The 12,278-nt window shown below is 50.5% G+C and overlaps 2 protein-coding genes across 2 annotated transcripts; both read left to right on the plus strand.

The window, feature by feature from the left end:
* The first annotated feature begins 3,384 nt into the window (after positions 1-3,384).
* On the plus strand, positions 3,385-4,933 carry LOC125506002 (peroxidase 50-like). Its single transcript, XM_048670887.1, has 4 exons — positions 3,385-3,681; positions 3,767-3,961; positions 4,039-4,204; positions 4,291-4,933. The coding sequence occupies exons 1-4, from the start codon at positions 3,475-3,477 to the stop codon at positions 4,683-4,685; spliced, it is 963 nt and encodes a 320-aa protein (XP_048526844.1). The 5' UTR covers positions 3,385-3,474; the 3' UTR covers positions 4,686-4,933.
* A 2,992-nt stretch (positions 4,934-7,925) lies between these two features.
* On the plus strand, positions 7,926-10,426 carry LOC125510677 (peroxidase 35-like). Its single transcript, XM_048675926.1, has 4 exons — positions 7,926-8,406; positions 8,531-8,731; positions 8,870-9,035; positions 9,692-10,426. The coding sequence occupies exons 1-4, from the start codon at positions 8,197-8,199 to the stop codon at positions 10,090-10,092; spliced, it is 978 nt and encodes a 325-aa protein (XP_048531883.1). The 5' UTR covers positions 7,926-8,196; the 3' UTR covers positions 10,093-10,426.
* Positions 10,427-12,278: the final 1,852 nt, after the last annotated feature.

Consider the following 12,278-nt stretch of genomic DNA (forward strand, 5'->3'; position numbering starts at 1 on the left):
GCATGGTCAGTTCCGACATTGACATGTGTCATGGCATGGCTAGTCGGCATGGCGACACCATGGCACACCACCCTAGCCAATCTAGGCAGCCTAGTAATTTTGAGGTGGTGGTGTGAATCTCTCGTGCTAGATCTAGGTTTGGGTGACTGCTGGCAGCGCCATCGGTAGTGTTCGTTGTTAGTCGGTTAACTATGAGGTGGAATGGGAGAGGACATATTAGCACCTCGTCATGGGCGGCCTCTCGATGACCATGGCAATGGCTTCGGGTGGGAAGGCATCTCACCTATCCGCTAGTGCCACTCTGGCATGGCATGGAGCACTGCTGGCCGAGACAGCTAGTGGAAGTTCCGTTTCCATGATGGCAATTGAACTATTGAAGCATTGCTTCTTGTCCGGGGTGAAAACTCTTGTTTCGCCCTTCATTTGTTAGACTTGGCAGCAAAAAACTTGTGTCATTATCTTATTGAAGGCGTTATCTATTTGCTGATGTGCAGATCTTCATTGGTTGGTCTCGGTAATTAGGATGGAAATTATTGTCCTTGTCGTGTACGGTTGGACGTGGCAACGACGGCGTGAGGGTGGGTATTCCTTGTTGAAGGCGTTGTTGCCGAAGAAATCAATTTAGTTGTACTAGGTGCTAATTGCCTATCTTATAAATTTTTTTCTCGAATGCGCACAAACATGCACATCATATATTAAAGATAGAAAGAGGATAAAGAGCCCCTCTACAACAGTATGGGTAACCTGCCATTGTTGTCTCGCTTTTGTACTCTTGTTTGTTGATGTCTTTAGCCTCGTTGCTTTGCATCAAATTTAATAAATATAGTTTTGTGTATCACAATTATATAGAGATTGGGGTTCTAACCTACTTTTTGAAAGAAAAAAAAACTTTACCATTGGCGGCATGACCTTTTTTTTCTATTTTATTTCGTTCGTCGGTTCATGTTGGCTATGTTCATTTTAATCATGCAAATGCCAAATATACACTCATTATGCATTTTGCATTGTATGCGTTTAATGCTATTTTATGAATTAATAAAAACATCCTTTATAAATATGAAAATACTAACGCCCACACGTGTGGGGCGTTTGTATCTCGCCCACACGCATGGATCAACGTCTGTTTGTCTTTGCACGAATTTTGGCATATTTTGCCAGATTTTTTATGTCACGTAGGACTGGGCTGTTGTGTGGGCATTCATTCAATCGCCCACACGACCATTTCACCACGTGGAGGGGCTGGTGTGTGGCCGTTTAGCAGTTCGCCCACACGCCAGTTTTCACGCACGCAGAGGGGCTGGTGTGTTGGTGTTTACAAGTTCGCCCACACGCCCGTCTCCTCTCCCATACCCAAAGATGTCAGTTGCCATGTGTTTTTATAGTGTACATGGTAACTGCCCTAGCGTGTTTGTAAGCAAATGGCAACTCTCTTTTTTACCCGAGTTGCCATGTGTTTTGCAGGGTACATGGCAACTGCCCTAGCGTGCTTGTAAGCAGTTGGGAACTCTCTCTTTACCCGAACATGTTTTTTTGCCATGCCTTTTTTGTAGTAGGTGCCAACTCCTAAAGTTTTCAAATCATGATAACTGTAGTAGACCAGGCCATACATGGCAACAACTGCAGTTGTCTAAAAATGGCATCTGGCACTTGACTTGAGATGGCAACTGCAGTTGAACAACCATGTCAACTGCAGTTAAACAAATATGGAAGAGGGTTCGGACCATGGCAACTGCGGGAACACGTGATGACTGTCACGCGGAGCGTGCGGGACCGTGAGTACGGACGTGTAGGTGTATGGGCATTATTTGCTTTGCCCACATGCAGATATGTGGACTGCTTCTTTAGATACCGCACGAAACGTGTGGCCAGACCCCTTAACACCCACATATGTGGGCGTTATCGGGACCCTATAAATAAGTGTATGGGAAAAGTTTCTCTATCTCTAGGATGTCCTCAGGCGATGATGTATACCAGTTGCAAACAAAATTTTGAAGTATTCACAAGCCGCCCTGATATTCTTTTTGTCACAACCCGATCAAAGAGGACTGCTAATTGCCCAGGAAGATGTTTATATTAATGGAAGTGGTTAGTTTGTTTATTGTGCCACATGATCATTTTCAACGCTGGTTACGCGTGGCGTGTCGTCGATGTCGAGCAACTGGCAGTGGCTCCAAATTCCTAGTACATCTTGATCTGCAGAACGCATTAATTTGTTTGCTACTTGACTTATAGTAGTATTATGTTTAGGATGTAGTCATCAAACTATGCCCCCCTAATAATCTGAAGCCGGTGTAGATTGAGTGTCCAATTACTCCTCCTACAAGAACACGGTCCAACAATTGATCATCAGTGAGAAATTGATGAAAAAAGATTAGGTCAAACAAATGGCAAAGATGACAGCATACATAGGTTTCCAACTTGATTCGTGATCAAACTAATGATCAGGGAAGCATATAGTTTGCTGAGTGCGATCGGGAAATGATCCACGTATGTAATCAAATTCGTGATTAAACGCAGCACAGGATGCATTCGATTCAAATCATCTAGATTTTTCTGCGGCGATATAATCATCCATCCAAATACCTCATCGTCAGAAAAGTCATCCCTTTTATATGAAATCCTTATTCTCGGAAGTTTGCCAGAAAGCACCTCCACGGCTTGACAGTGATACAACAATGAAGTAATCTCACTTGAACTAGTAATGCTGATCACAGTGACATGACATCATGCTAGCTGGCACATACTTCCTCCGTTCCAAATTACTTGTCGTAGAAATGAATGTATCTAAAACTAAAAAATGTCTAGATACATTCATTTCTACGACAAGTAATTCCGAACGGAGGGAGTACATGTAAAAATGATATATACACCTGCGTTGTAATTTCACTCGATGGAAACTTACTGATTAACTAGTCATATCAAGCATCGTGTCCATGCTGTCAACGAAGGTCACAGTAAAATTCAGAGTGTTCAATTACTTCTCTACTTGCCCTTTTGAACTGGAGCAGTGAGAGCGTCGCTATTCTCAATCTATTCCCGGGGGTGTGATGAGGAAGCCATTTAGCCAAGCCCGACACTAAAATTCCTTACATGGCAAGTAAGAACTCATGAGCTAGTGCTGAGTATTCCTTGTAGATGATGTAAGCGCCAAGAGTTCATTCAATTGAGACACCGTCACATCAAGGGAAAATGAAATTCCCCAAACATCCCACGCATGCACATCAAGAATCGGTCCTAAACTAGACCAAAACACACGTATCTCTCCATAGATCAAAGATTGTCAACCCTTCTCGATTTCTTCCACAGCGTGGCAAAATCTTGTGTATCACACACCTCGAGCGCCTGTCAAATTAACTACCCAGTACATGATCCTTGTGTGCAAGGCACCTCTTGCACACATATATATAGCCCATCCATTTCTGCACCACATATACTGATATACCAACGAGCTAAGTAGCTCGAGCAAAAAAAAAGATGGCCCGGTGGTCGTCGTGCATGGCGCTGCTCGTCCTCGCCGTCGCCGCGCAGCTCGTCGCGGCCGACCTGTCGCCGGGATACTACGGCAGCAGCTGCCCCAGCCTGGAGAGCATCGTGCGCGGCGTGGTGACGCAGAAGATGGACGACACCATCCGCACCATCGGCTCCACCATCCGCCTCTTCTTCCACGACTGCTTCGTCGAGGTACGTCCGCCGCCTGTACTGATGCTTATGAGTCTTATGAGTTATGATCATCGAGTGATTGATCGACGTGTGTGCATGCGTGCAGGGTTGCGACGCGTCGGTGCTGATCCGGTCGACGCCGGGGAGCCCGACGGAGATGGACGCCGACGACAACAAGTCGCTGGCGTTCGAGGGCTACGAGACGGTGAGGATCGCCAAGGAGGCCGTGGAGGCCGCGTGCCCCGACCTGGTGTCCTGCGCCGACATACTCACCATCGCCACACGGGACGCCATCGCCCTGGTACGCACATGCATATACTGCACGCACACCCTGCATACTGTATTTTCCACTGAATGACATGTTTGATTTGTGTACAGAGCGGCGGGCCCTTCTACCCAGTGGAGCTGGGCAGGCTGGACGGCCTGAGCTCCACGGCCAGCAGCGTGGCCGGCAAGCTGCCGCAGCCCACCAGCACCCTCAACCAGATGGTCGCCATGTTCAGAGCGCACGGGCTCAACATGTCCGACATCGTCGCCCTCTCAGGTGAACCACGCACGCCGCCCAACTGCACCTACTCTTCAGAGCTCCGCGTGGATGTACTAACATAACAGTTCATGGTGGGCGTGCAGCGGCGCACACCGTGGGGCTGGCGCACTGCGGCAAGTTCAGGGAGCGGGTGTACGGCAGCCCGGCGGACGCGACGCTGAACCCCAAGTACGCGGCGTTCCTGAGGACCAAGTGCCCCGCCGACGGCTCGTCGGACCCGATGGTGCTCATGGACCAGGCCACGCCGGCGCTCTTCGACAACCAGTACTACCGGAACCTGCAGGACGGCGGGGGGCTGCTCGCCTCCGACCAGCTCCTCTACAACGACAACCGCACGCGGCCCCTCGTCAACGCGTGGGCCAACAGCACGGCCGCCTTCAGCCGGGGCTTCGTGGCCGCCATGGTCAAGCTCGGCCGCGTCGGGGTCAAGTCCGGCAGCGACGGCAACATACGCAAGCAGTGCGACGTCTTCAACTGATGGCGAGAGGGATCGATCGATCGATGCGTTGGTGTACACCGGGGTTACCACGCTGGCTGAATTAGTGTACGTGCATGCGTCAAAGGTGCATGTGTACACGAAATGTGTGTGTCCGTGACACAGAGTTTCGTTGGGTTTCACAGTTCCGTGTGGCTTGTACATGGTTGTATATGTGTTGTTTGATTCGTTGATTTCGAACGTGCGGGTTATATATGCAAATAAAATGAATAAAGCATTCTCCATAAGTACTAGTAGCATCACGTGGATGAAAACCGCATTGAAGTCGGCCGATGGTCCAAAGTAAACGTTTTGGTAAGTTCAGAGATTGTTTCCGACTGTTTAAAGATTGTGAGGCTAAAAGCAAAACTTGTTGCAGAGTTCAAAATCTAAAATTAGGCTTTTTGTCAATGAACAAATCAAGCACTCACCAAAAGTAATGTGCCAGGTGTGCCATAGCACGCCCAGATTAAAAAAAACATTTTTTCATCATGTAAAAATTAACTGATTTTTAAGGCCCGTGGAAGCTAATTGAAATATACTTCAATTGTTTTAAAGTGTGCACACCCTTCATTTTATTTCCAAGTCCGCCGCTTATTGGCTAGTATTTATTCACAAAAAAAAACTTATTGGCTAGTACTATGTCGTTTTGCTGTCTTATGAACGGAATTTACCTGTACCTAGTTACCAAGGTCACAGGGATTTTTGGAGTTGAACTAGTAGTTTTCCTTCAAAAAGAACTAGTTTTGATTTGCTAAATATTGTTTTTGTGACGAAGGATATTATATTAATATCGACATAAACTATATGCTCTTGACTCACAACATTCCTCTCAGTAAACCTTGGGCAGCCCACGTGTTCTTGGTCGATGATTAGTTTTCCAAATGAAGCGTCAGGGCTTCGAATCCGTGTCAATTGTTGGGCAAACACTTCTGGACACAAAACACGGCATCTCGTCACCGATATGTACAGCCCGACCTTGACAGGGGGTGAAAATCTCAAGCGAAATCAGCCACCTCCAGCAAGTTAGTCGACCAAAATGTTCGGAAAAGACAAGCATATACGCTGAGGCTGAGCACATTATTATAGTTTCGACGGTAACTTCCTCCCAGCTTACCTCCACAGGTTCACCTCTCCGTTTCGTGATCGTAACAAACCAAAGAATCTCCAAGCTTAGTCCATTACACACACGCGCGCGCGCCTTTTCCAAGCCCAGGAACCAGCCCTGGCGAGCTTGGCGCTCCGATGATGGACCTGGCGAGTGAGTCTCCGGAGACCCGAAGCCGCCCGTGCTAGGGACCCAACAACCGCCCCGGAAATGGACGTGCCAACCGAACCGATCCAAGTCGCCTCATTTCATTACACATTATCTGTCGCCGGATAACTTCCCGGCGCGGGCCACCTCGCCTGAAACAAACGATCCAAGTCCATAATGTCTCCCTCAGCTGAATCAACTTGGGCTTGGTTTAATTGTCTGAAACTCCGACCGCACAGAACTGTCGCCTGTTTCCCTCTTCAGAAAACAGAACCGTTGCTTTTTTATTTGAAGGCAAAAAAGAACTCCTCTTTTTAGAACTGCTGCTTGTTTATTTTGTCAGGACTTGGGGAGCCATCAGCAGCCATGCTTGACGAGGGCCGTGTTTCAAACCATGGGCCGGGCAATCTATCGTGCTACAGCGGCGGGCGCTAGCTGCTGCAGTGAGCCGTTGGGGCCGCGGCCCCGCGGAAGAGCGGACACTAAATGGACTTTCACGTCAGGCCAGCCATAGTGAGGTAACTCAGGTAGTAACTTAACGCATCCCAAAATAATTTTGCTTATGTGACAAGTATATAATAAGGAGAGAGGTGCTTGGAGTAACATAATATGTTACTGTAACATAGCGCTTCCCGAGGTAAAATAAGTCTATAAGGCAATAAATGAAACAAACCATGACACTATTACTAAGATACTTTGCACTACGAGGATAGTAACTTAGACTAGTGTCATGCATATGACATGACACTAGTCTAACTTACTCCCCACTATGACCAGCCTCACACTCGCACAACTCGTCAGAACTCAAAAGGCGCGTTTCATAAAAAAGACGAGGACAAATTAAGATCAAAAGGCGCGCCATTTCCCACTTAAAAAAGGCATGTCGGCTCATGTCAGTGTCCTTTCCACCGGCCTACGCTCTGGATCAAACACTCCACTGCAGTTTCTCAAAAAAAAAGTCCGCTGCATGCTCCGAGAGAAAATAAAAACTCCGCTCCATGCATGCCGTCAACATCGACGGATAAATGGACTGGACTACACGTAACATGGTGTTGGAAACGGCGAGTGCAATCCAAGTCATTCCAACAGACATGGCGGCTCCCCTCAAAAAGAAAAACATGGCGGCCAGAGCTTTTTTTTTTAAGAAGGAAACGTGGTGGCGAGTGGGGAGCGGCCAGCTGGTGAAAGGCCTTTCAGGTGGGCGGCATGGCTGTGAAAACGCGAAAGAGCACATGAATGCCGCCTGCTCCGGCGCTGGATCTCGTCTCCTACTGTAGACGTAGCTGGTGCTCGTCTCTATGCCGTCGTCTCGGACCATTAAACCTGCTCCGGGCTTGTCATGCCGTACCTCGGCCTTGTGTAACTCTACAAAACTCTATTCTCCTCTACAAACCTGCTCCGGGCCGGGGACAAACAACCCATCTTGGCCGCGTTCGCCTTTCCAGAGAGGCCGCCTGACCCAGAAGCCAACCCTGTCTGCTCTGTCCATTTCCGCACCGGCTATGCTGCGCACGGAACTGGCTGTTTCCTGGGTTCAGTTTGTGTTATCCAGCAAAAAGAAGCCCAACCCACAGAATCACACTGCATCATTAGTGGCCGATTTTGTGAGTCGCTAGCGTGCACTCGGAGCGAGCGTGGTCATTTGTGCCACCAGAAAAGGCTTTCACGTACTACAGAGCACACGCATGACGGAGCCCCCACCAACCGCGCCATGTGGAGGTTGCGAGTCCCACGCATGTTTGCAGCGCGAGCGGGCAGAGCCGGTGTGCGATGTCCGTGATGAGCCCGGACGCGGACAGACAGACGCATGCGTCCACGTGGGGACGCCCCCGGCTTCTCTCTGGATCGCGCTCGCCGCTGCATCCATCCATCCACCGCGCGCCGCGCACGCATCTCGAGGCGAGCGCCGCCTCGCTCACCACTGTACCAGACTGGATACGTCCGTCCAGGAGCCATCACCACCTCTCCCCCACGCTCCGAGAGAAAGCTTGGCTTCTACTACTACTCCAGCACAATAACTAGGCCACCCACAAACACACCCGCACCCGCACCCGCACACGGCCGCGGCGACAGACACCCAACGCCATCGTCATCATCACCGCCACCGCCACCGCCACAGCTTCTTCTAGATAGCTCGTACTACTACCGTGCCGTCGTCATTAGCCGTGGGAGCAGAGCCTGGACGAGTCCCAGATCGGTCGGCACCGGGAGGCATTCAGGCGTGGGAGCTAGATACTAGGTAGAGCGCAGTGCGGCGGCATGGGCGCCGGGATTAGGATCTTGGCGGTGGCGCTGCTGGCGCTCGCGGCTGCCGGCGGCGCGGCGGCGCAGCTCCGGCAGGGCTACTACTCCGCCAGCTGCCCCAACGTGGAGGCCATCGTGCAGGCCGCGGTCGCCCTCAAGGTCCAGCAGACGCCCGTCGCCGTCGGCGCCACCGTCCGCCTCTTCTTCCACGACTGCTTCGTCCAGGTGCCGCTCGATGCCCCTGCATCTAATCTACCAGCATTTCATTTTCAATCCCCTGTCTGCCTTTGAGTGCCGCCCGGCCTGACGACCATGAGTGGCGCCCGGCCTGACGACCATGCGTGTGCAGGGATGCGACGCGTCGGTCATCATCGTGTCGACGGCGAACAACACGGCGGAGAAGGACCACGTGAGCAACCTCTCCCTCGCCGGCGACGGCTTCGACACCGTCATCAAGGCCAAGGCGGCCGTGGACACGCAGTGCCCGAGCCCCAACCTGGTCTCCTGCGCGGACATCCTCACCATGGCCACCCGGGACGTCATCGGCCTGGTACGCGCACGCATCACGCACGCCGCCCTTTCTAGATCCACCAAAAGCGTCCGAGCTTTCGATGCCTGCATACATATATCATTATCAGCAATACAAACAACAATGCCTCTGAAAGCATCTTTGCCGTGACGCGCGCAGGCCGGCGGCCCGGCGTACCCCGTGGAGCTGGGGAGGCTGGACGGGCTGGTGTCGACGGCGAGCAACGTCGACGGGAACCTGCCGCCGCCGTCGTTCAACCTGGACCAGCTGACGGCGATGTTCGCCGCCAACAACCTGTCCCAGGCCGACATGATTGCGCTCTCCGGTAAGGCCAGGCAATTATTAAAGAGTTGTTTACTAACCGCCCCTGCCATTGCCAACCCCCGAATTACTTTAGCTGCCTCTGTACTAGTCAGGAAGTACCCCATGTGCTCTGTTTTCCTGTCTTGCAACCCACACAAAGCCGGGCGAAAAGGGCTGGATTCTGCGTGCTGATCGAGGGATTTTTGTTGGGACGACAGTAGAAATAATGTGGTTCATCGTTAGCACTGTCAGTAAGTACATATTTTTAGTTATCCCGTTAGACTGAGCTTGATGATAGTGGAGTGTGCGTGCACTGTAGCTGGCTGCGGGTCGGTAGTATAGATCTGAAAGGGGTCAAACTGTGGAGGACTAGCTGTACTGCCTTTGCTTGCACGTGAAAGAAAGGCCATCTGCATTATTGGCATATCCATCCTTTTGCCACGACCCAGAAGCGTCCAACAGCTTGATTTCGGCCCATCCGTTGGCATACCATGGGCCGGCAAGATGAGCTGTTAATACATGAAGGAAAAAACTGTAGGCTCAGACCCAATGTACAATCGTATGGCATCTTGGCACGAAATCTGCAGAACCTGTACGCGATCGTGTGTAATACTGTACGAATTTTGGCACCCGTGACCTGAAGAAAACAAATGCGGCGTTGTTGTTTGTTGTTTGCAGCGGCGCACACGGTGGGGTTCGCGCACTGCGGGACGTTCACGGGCCGGATCCAGACGGCGGCGGCGGACCCGACGATGGACCCGGGGTACGCGTCGCAGCTGCTGGCGGCGTGCCCGGCCGGGGTGGACCCCAACGTGGCGCTGGAGATCGACCCGGTGACGCCGCACGCCTTCGACAACCAGTACTTCATCAACCTGCAGAAGGGGATGGGCCTGCTCACCTCCGACCAGGTCCTCTACGCCGACGCCCGCTCGCGCCCCACCGTCGACGCCTGGGCGGCCAACAGCTCCGACTTCGAGGCCGCCTTCGTCGCCGCCATGACCAGCCTCGGCCGCGTCGGCGTCAAGACGGACCCCGCGCTCGGCAACATCCGCCGCGACTGCGCCGTGCTCAACAGCTGAAGCTGATTTGTGTTGGCTGAAGCGGGAGAACAAGATGCAGTGCAGGCTCGATCGATGCTTGGGGATATGATATGGATATATCCTGTCGTCAACTGTTCATATTTAGCTTGGCCGCTCGATGGGGTGGTGCTGAGATTATAATACAGGTAGCTTTCGAGACACAGGTCTAGTTCTAATCCATCAGAAGGTTAATGGTTGAGGAGTCTGTTCGAGTTGAGCATCATTTGTTGTTTTGATCTGCCATTGTTGCGTGTCGTTCGATTACTTAGAGCCGAATGTATTAATTGTGTGTTTAATATGGAAGCGAGATTCATTTGAATGTTTGCTTCGAATATACACGCTTGTTAAACCCCCGACCACTCCTTACATGTAAACCCTCGACCGCATTTGGTACGTCCGTTTCGTTTGGTTTCAAACGGACACAAAACACGTTGCGGTTTGGGCAGGGCCGGTCCTAAGAATTCGAGGGCCCGGGGCGAAACTAAAACTCGGAGCCCCTTATCTAATATAAACATTTTTTTGCGAAGTAAAGGAGCTTTATTACTCAGAAGAAGTGTTACAATCCAGAGGCCATAGGTCCTCGATACATGGTGGAGCCGAGGTCAACCACACCGCAGTTGTGCTCTCGGTGCGGCTATAATTGGCCAAACGATCTGCAACACTGTTTTGGCTACGGTGAATTCTCTGAGGATAAAACTTCCTACTGACTAACAACTCTTTGATCTCTCTAACTATATGACCATAAGCAGAGCGCTCAAGACCCTGATTCCGTAAAGACGAGAGCGCCTCCGATGTGTTCGACTGTACAATAACCGGGAGCGAGGAATGTTGGATAGCCAATGCCATCCCTTGCATGATCGCATGTAGTTCAGCTTCCAAAGGGTCATTGCAATAGAAGATCACGCGGTACGCCGAGAAAATAATATGACCATTGTGATCACGTAATACCATACCTGTTGCCGCTGATCCGTCGGTACCACTAAAAGAACCATCAACCGAGAGTGCTACCCGGCCTTGTGGTGGTTTGGGCCACGGCGCTGCTGCTGGCGCCGTCTTCACTGCCTTGCTTGGGAGAGCCGAAGATGGCATCTTCCCCTTGAGAATTTCCTCTGTAGTATACCGGCCTGCCAGGCACACCGATCTGTAGTAGCTATCCAAAAATTCGACCGTCACATGAACTGGAGGGGTTTCCATGCCATGAGTGAGATCGTTCCTTAGCTGCCAGATACGCCAGCATAACATAATAATCATGTCACGAACAGCATCAGAACAGCTCGATAACAGATGTAGGATCCACTCCTTGCCATTATCCACCAGCAACTTGTCATCTGGGAGAGGCCATCTCTCCCTCATACTGGTCCACACCATTCTAGCATGAGAGCACGCCACCAGGGCATGGTATGAACCTTCCTCCTCTCGGCCACATACTGGGCATGTTGATCTGGTCGCCAGATGCCTGAGCATCTTGCAACTCTGTGTTGGAAGGGCTCCAGTAGCAGCTTTCCACATTGTAATCTTCATTTTTTGAGGGACCGAGGACTTCCAGACGCAATTCCACAAGCTACGTCGCCCACCCGGGACGCACTGCAAGCCCCGCCGCTAACACCAGCGACATGATCACATGTTGCGAGGGTGTTGGCACTTCTCACTATAAAAATCCCGCTCTTTTCTGGTTCCCATGCGACAAAATCAGCACGCTGCCTTGGAGATGTGCGTATCCTCAAAATATGTTGTATAAACATTATAACAATGATAAAGAATATGGGATTTATAATTAGCTCACTTACGCTTGTATACCTGCTGCCGTAACATGATTTGTACCCTGGTGTGTAGGTGATCCTCTTGTGAAATCCACAAGTGTGCGATCAGGACGAGTCCTCATAATTCTGGCACTGTGTGCTCGACACGGTACTTCCATTGTCTGGGTTTATTAGTCGCCTACGAGTTTTGAGCATATTTTTTACCTATAATTTGACAAATAAACCATGTGTTATATCTCACGAAATCATAGAAAACATCCTTTTTATGAGTTAAATGTAACCAGCTTTAGGGTCAAAATTCAAGAGGATCTAATAAATCTGGACACAAATATAGAATGGTCTGAATAAACACGTAAATAAACCCTAAATCCATATTTATATGTTGAATCGTGCAAGTTAAGTGTCATGTATGCAGAAGTAAACTAG

This window comes from Triticum urartu, chromosome 5, assembly GCF_003073215.2.
Source record: "Triticum urartu cultivar G1812 chromosome 5, Tu2.1, whole genome shotgun sequence".
Taxonomy (NCBI): domain Eukaryota; kingdom Viridiplantae; phylum Streptophyta; class Magnoliopsida; order Poales; family Poaceae; genus Triticum; species Triticum urartu.

Bases quoted from the DNA above. Each gene is read 5' to 3' on its own strand.
- LOC125506002 (XM_048670887.1), top strand. From the start codon at position 3,475: ATGGCCCGGTGGTCGTCGTGCATGGCGCTGCTCGTCCTCGCCGTCGCC. The intron at 3,962-4,038 runs GTACGCACATGC...ATTTGTGTACAG, and splicing joins CACGGGACGCCATCGCCCTG to AGCGGCGGGCCCTTCTACCC. The intron at 4,205-4,290 runs GTGAACCACGCA...GTGGGCGTGCAG, and splicing joins CGACATCGTCGCCCTCTCAG to CGGCGCACACCGTGGGGCTG.
- LOC125510677 (XM_048675926.1), top strand. From the start codon at position 8,197: ATGGGCGCCGGGATTAGGATCTTGGCGGTGGCGCTGCTGGCGCTCGCG. The intron at 8,732-8,869 runs GTACGCGCACGC...TGACGCGCGCAG, and splicing joins CCCGGGACGTCATCGGCCTG to GCCGGCGGCCCGGCGTACCC. The intron at 9,036-9,691 runs GTAAGGCCAGGC...TGTTGTTTGCAG, and splicing joins CGACATGATTGCGCTCTCCG to CGGCGCACACGGTGGGGTTC.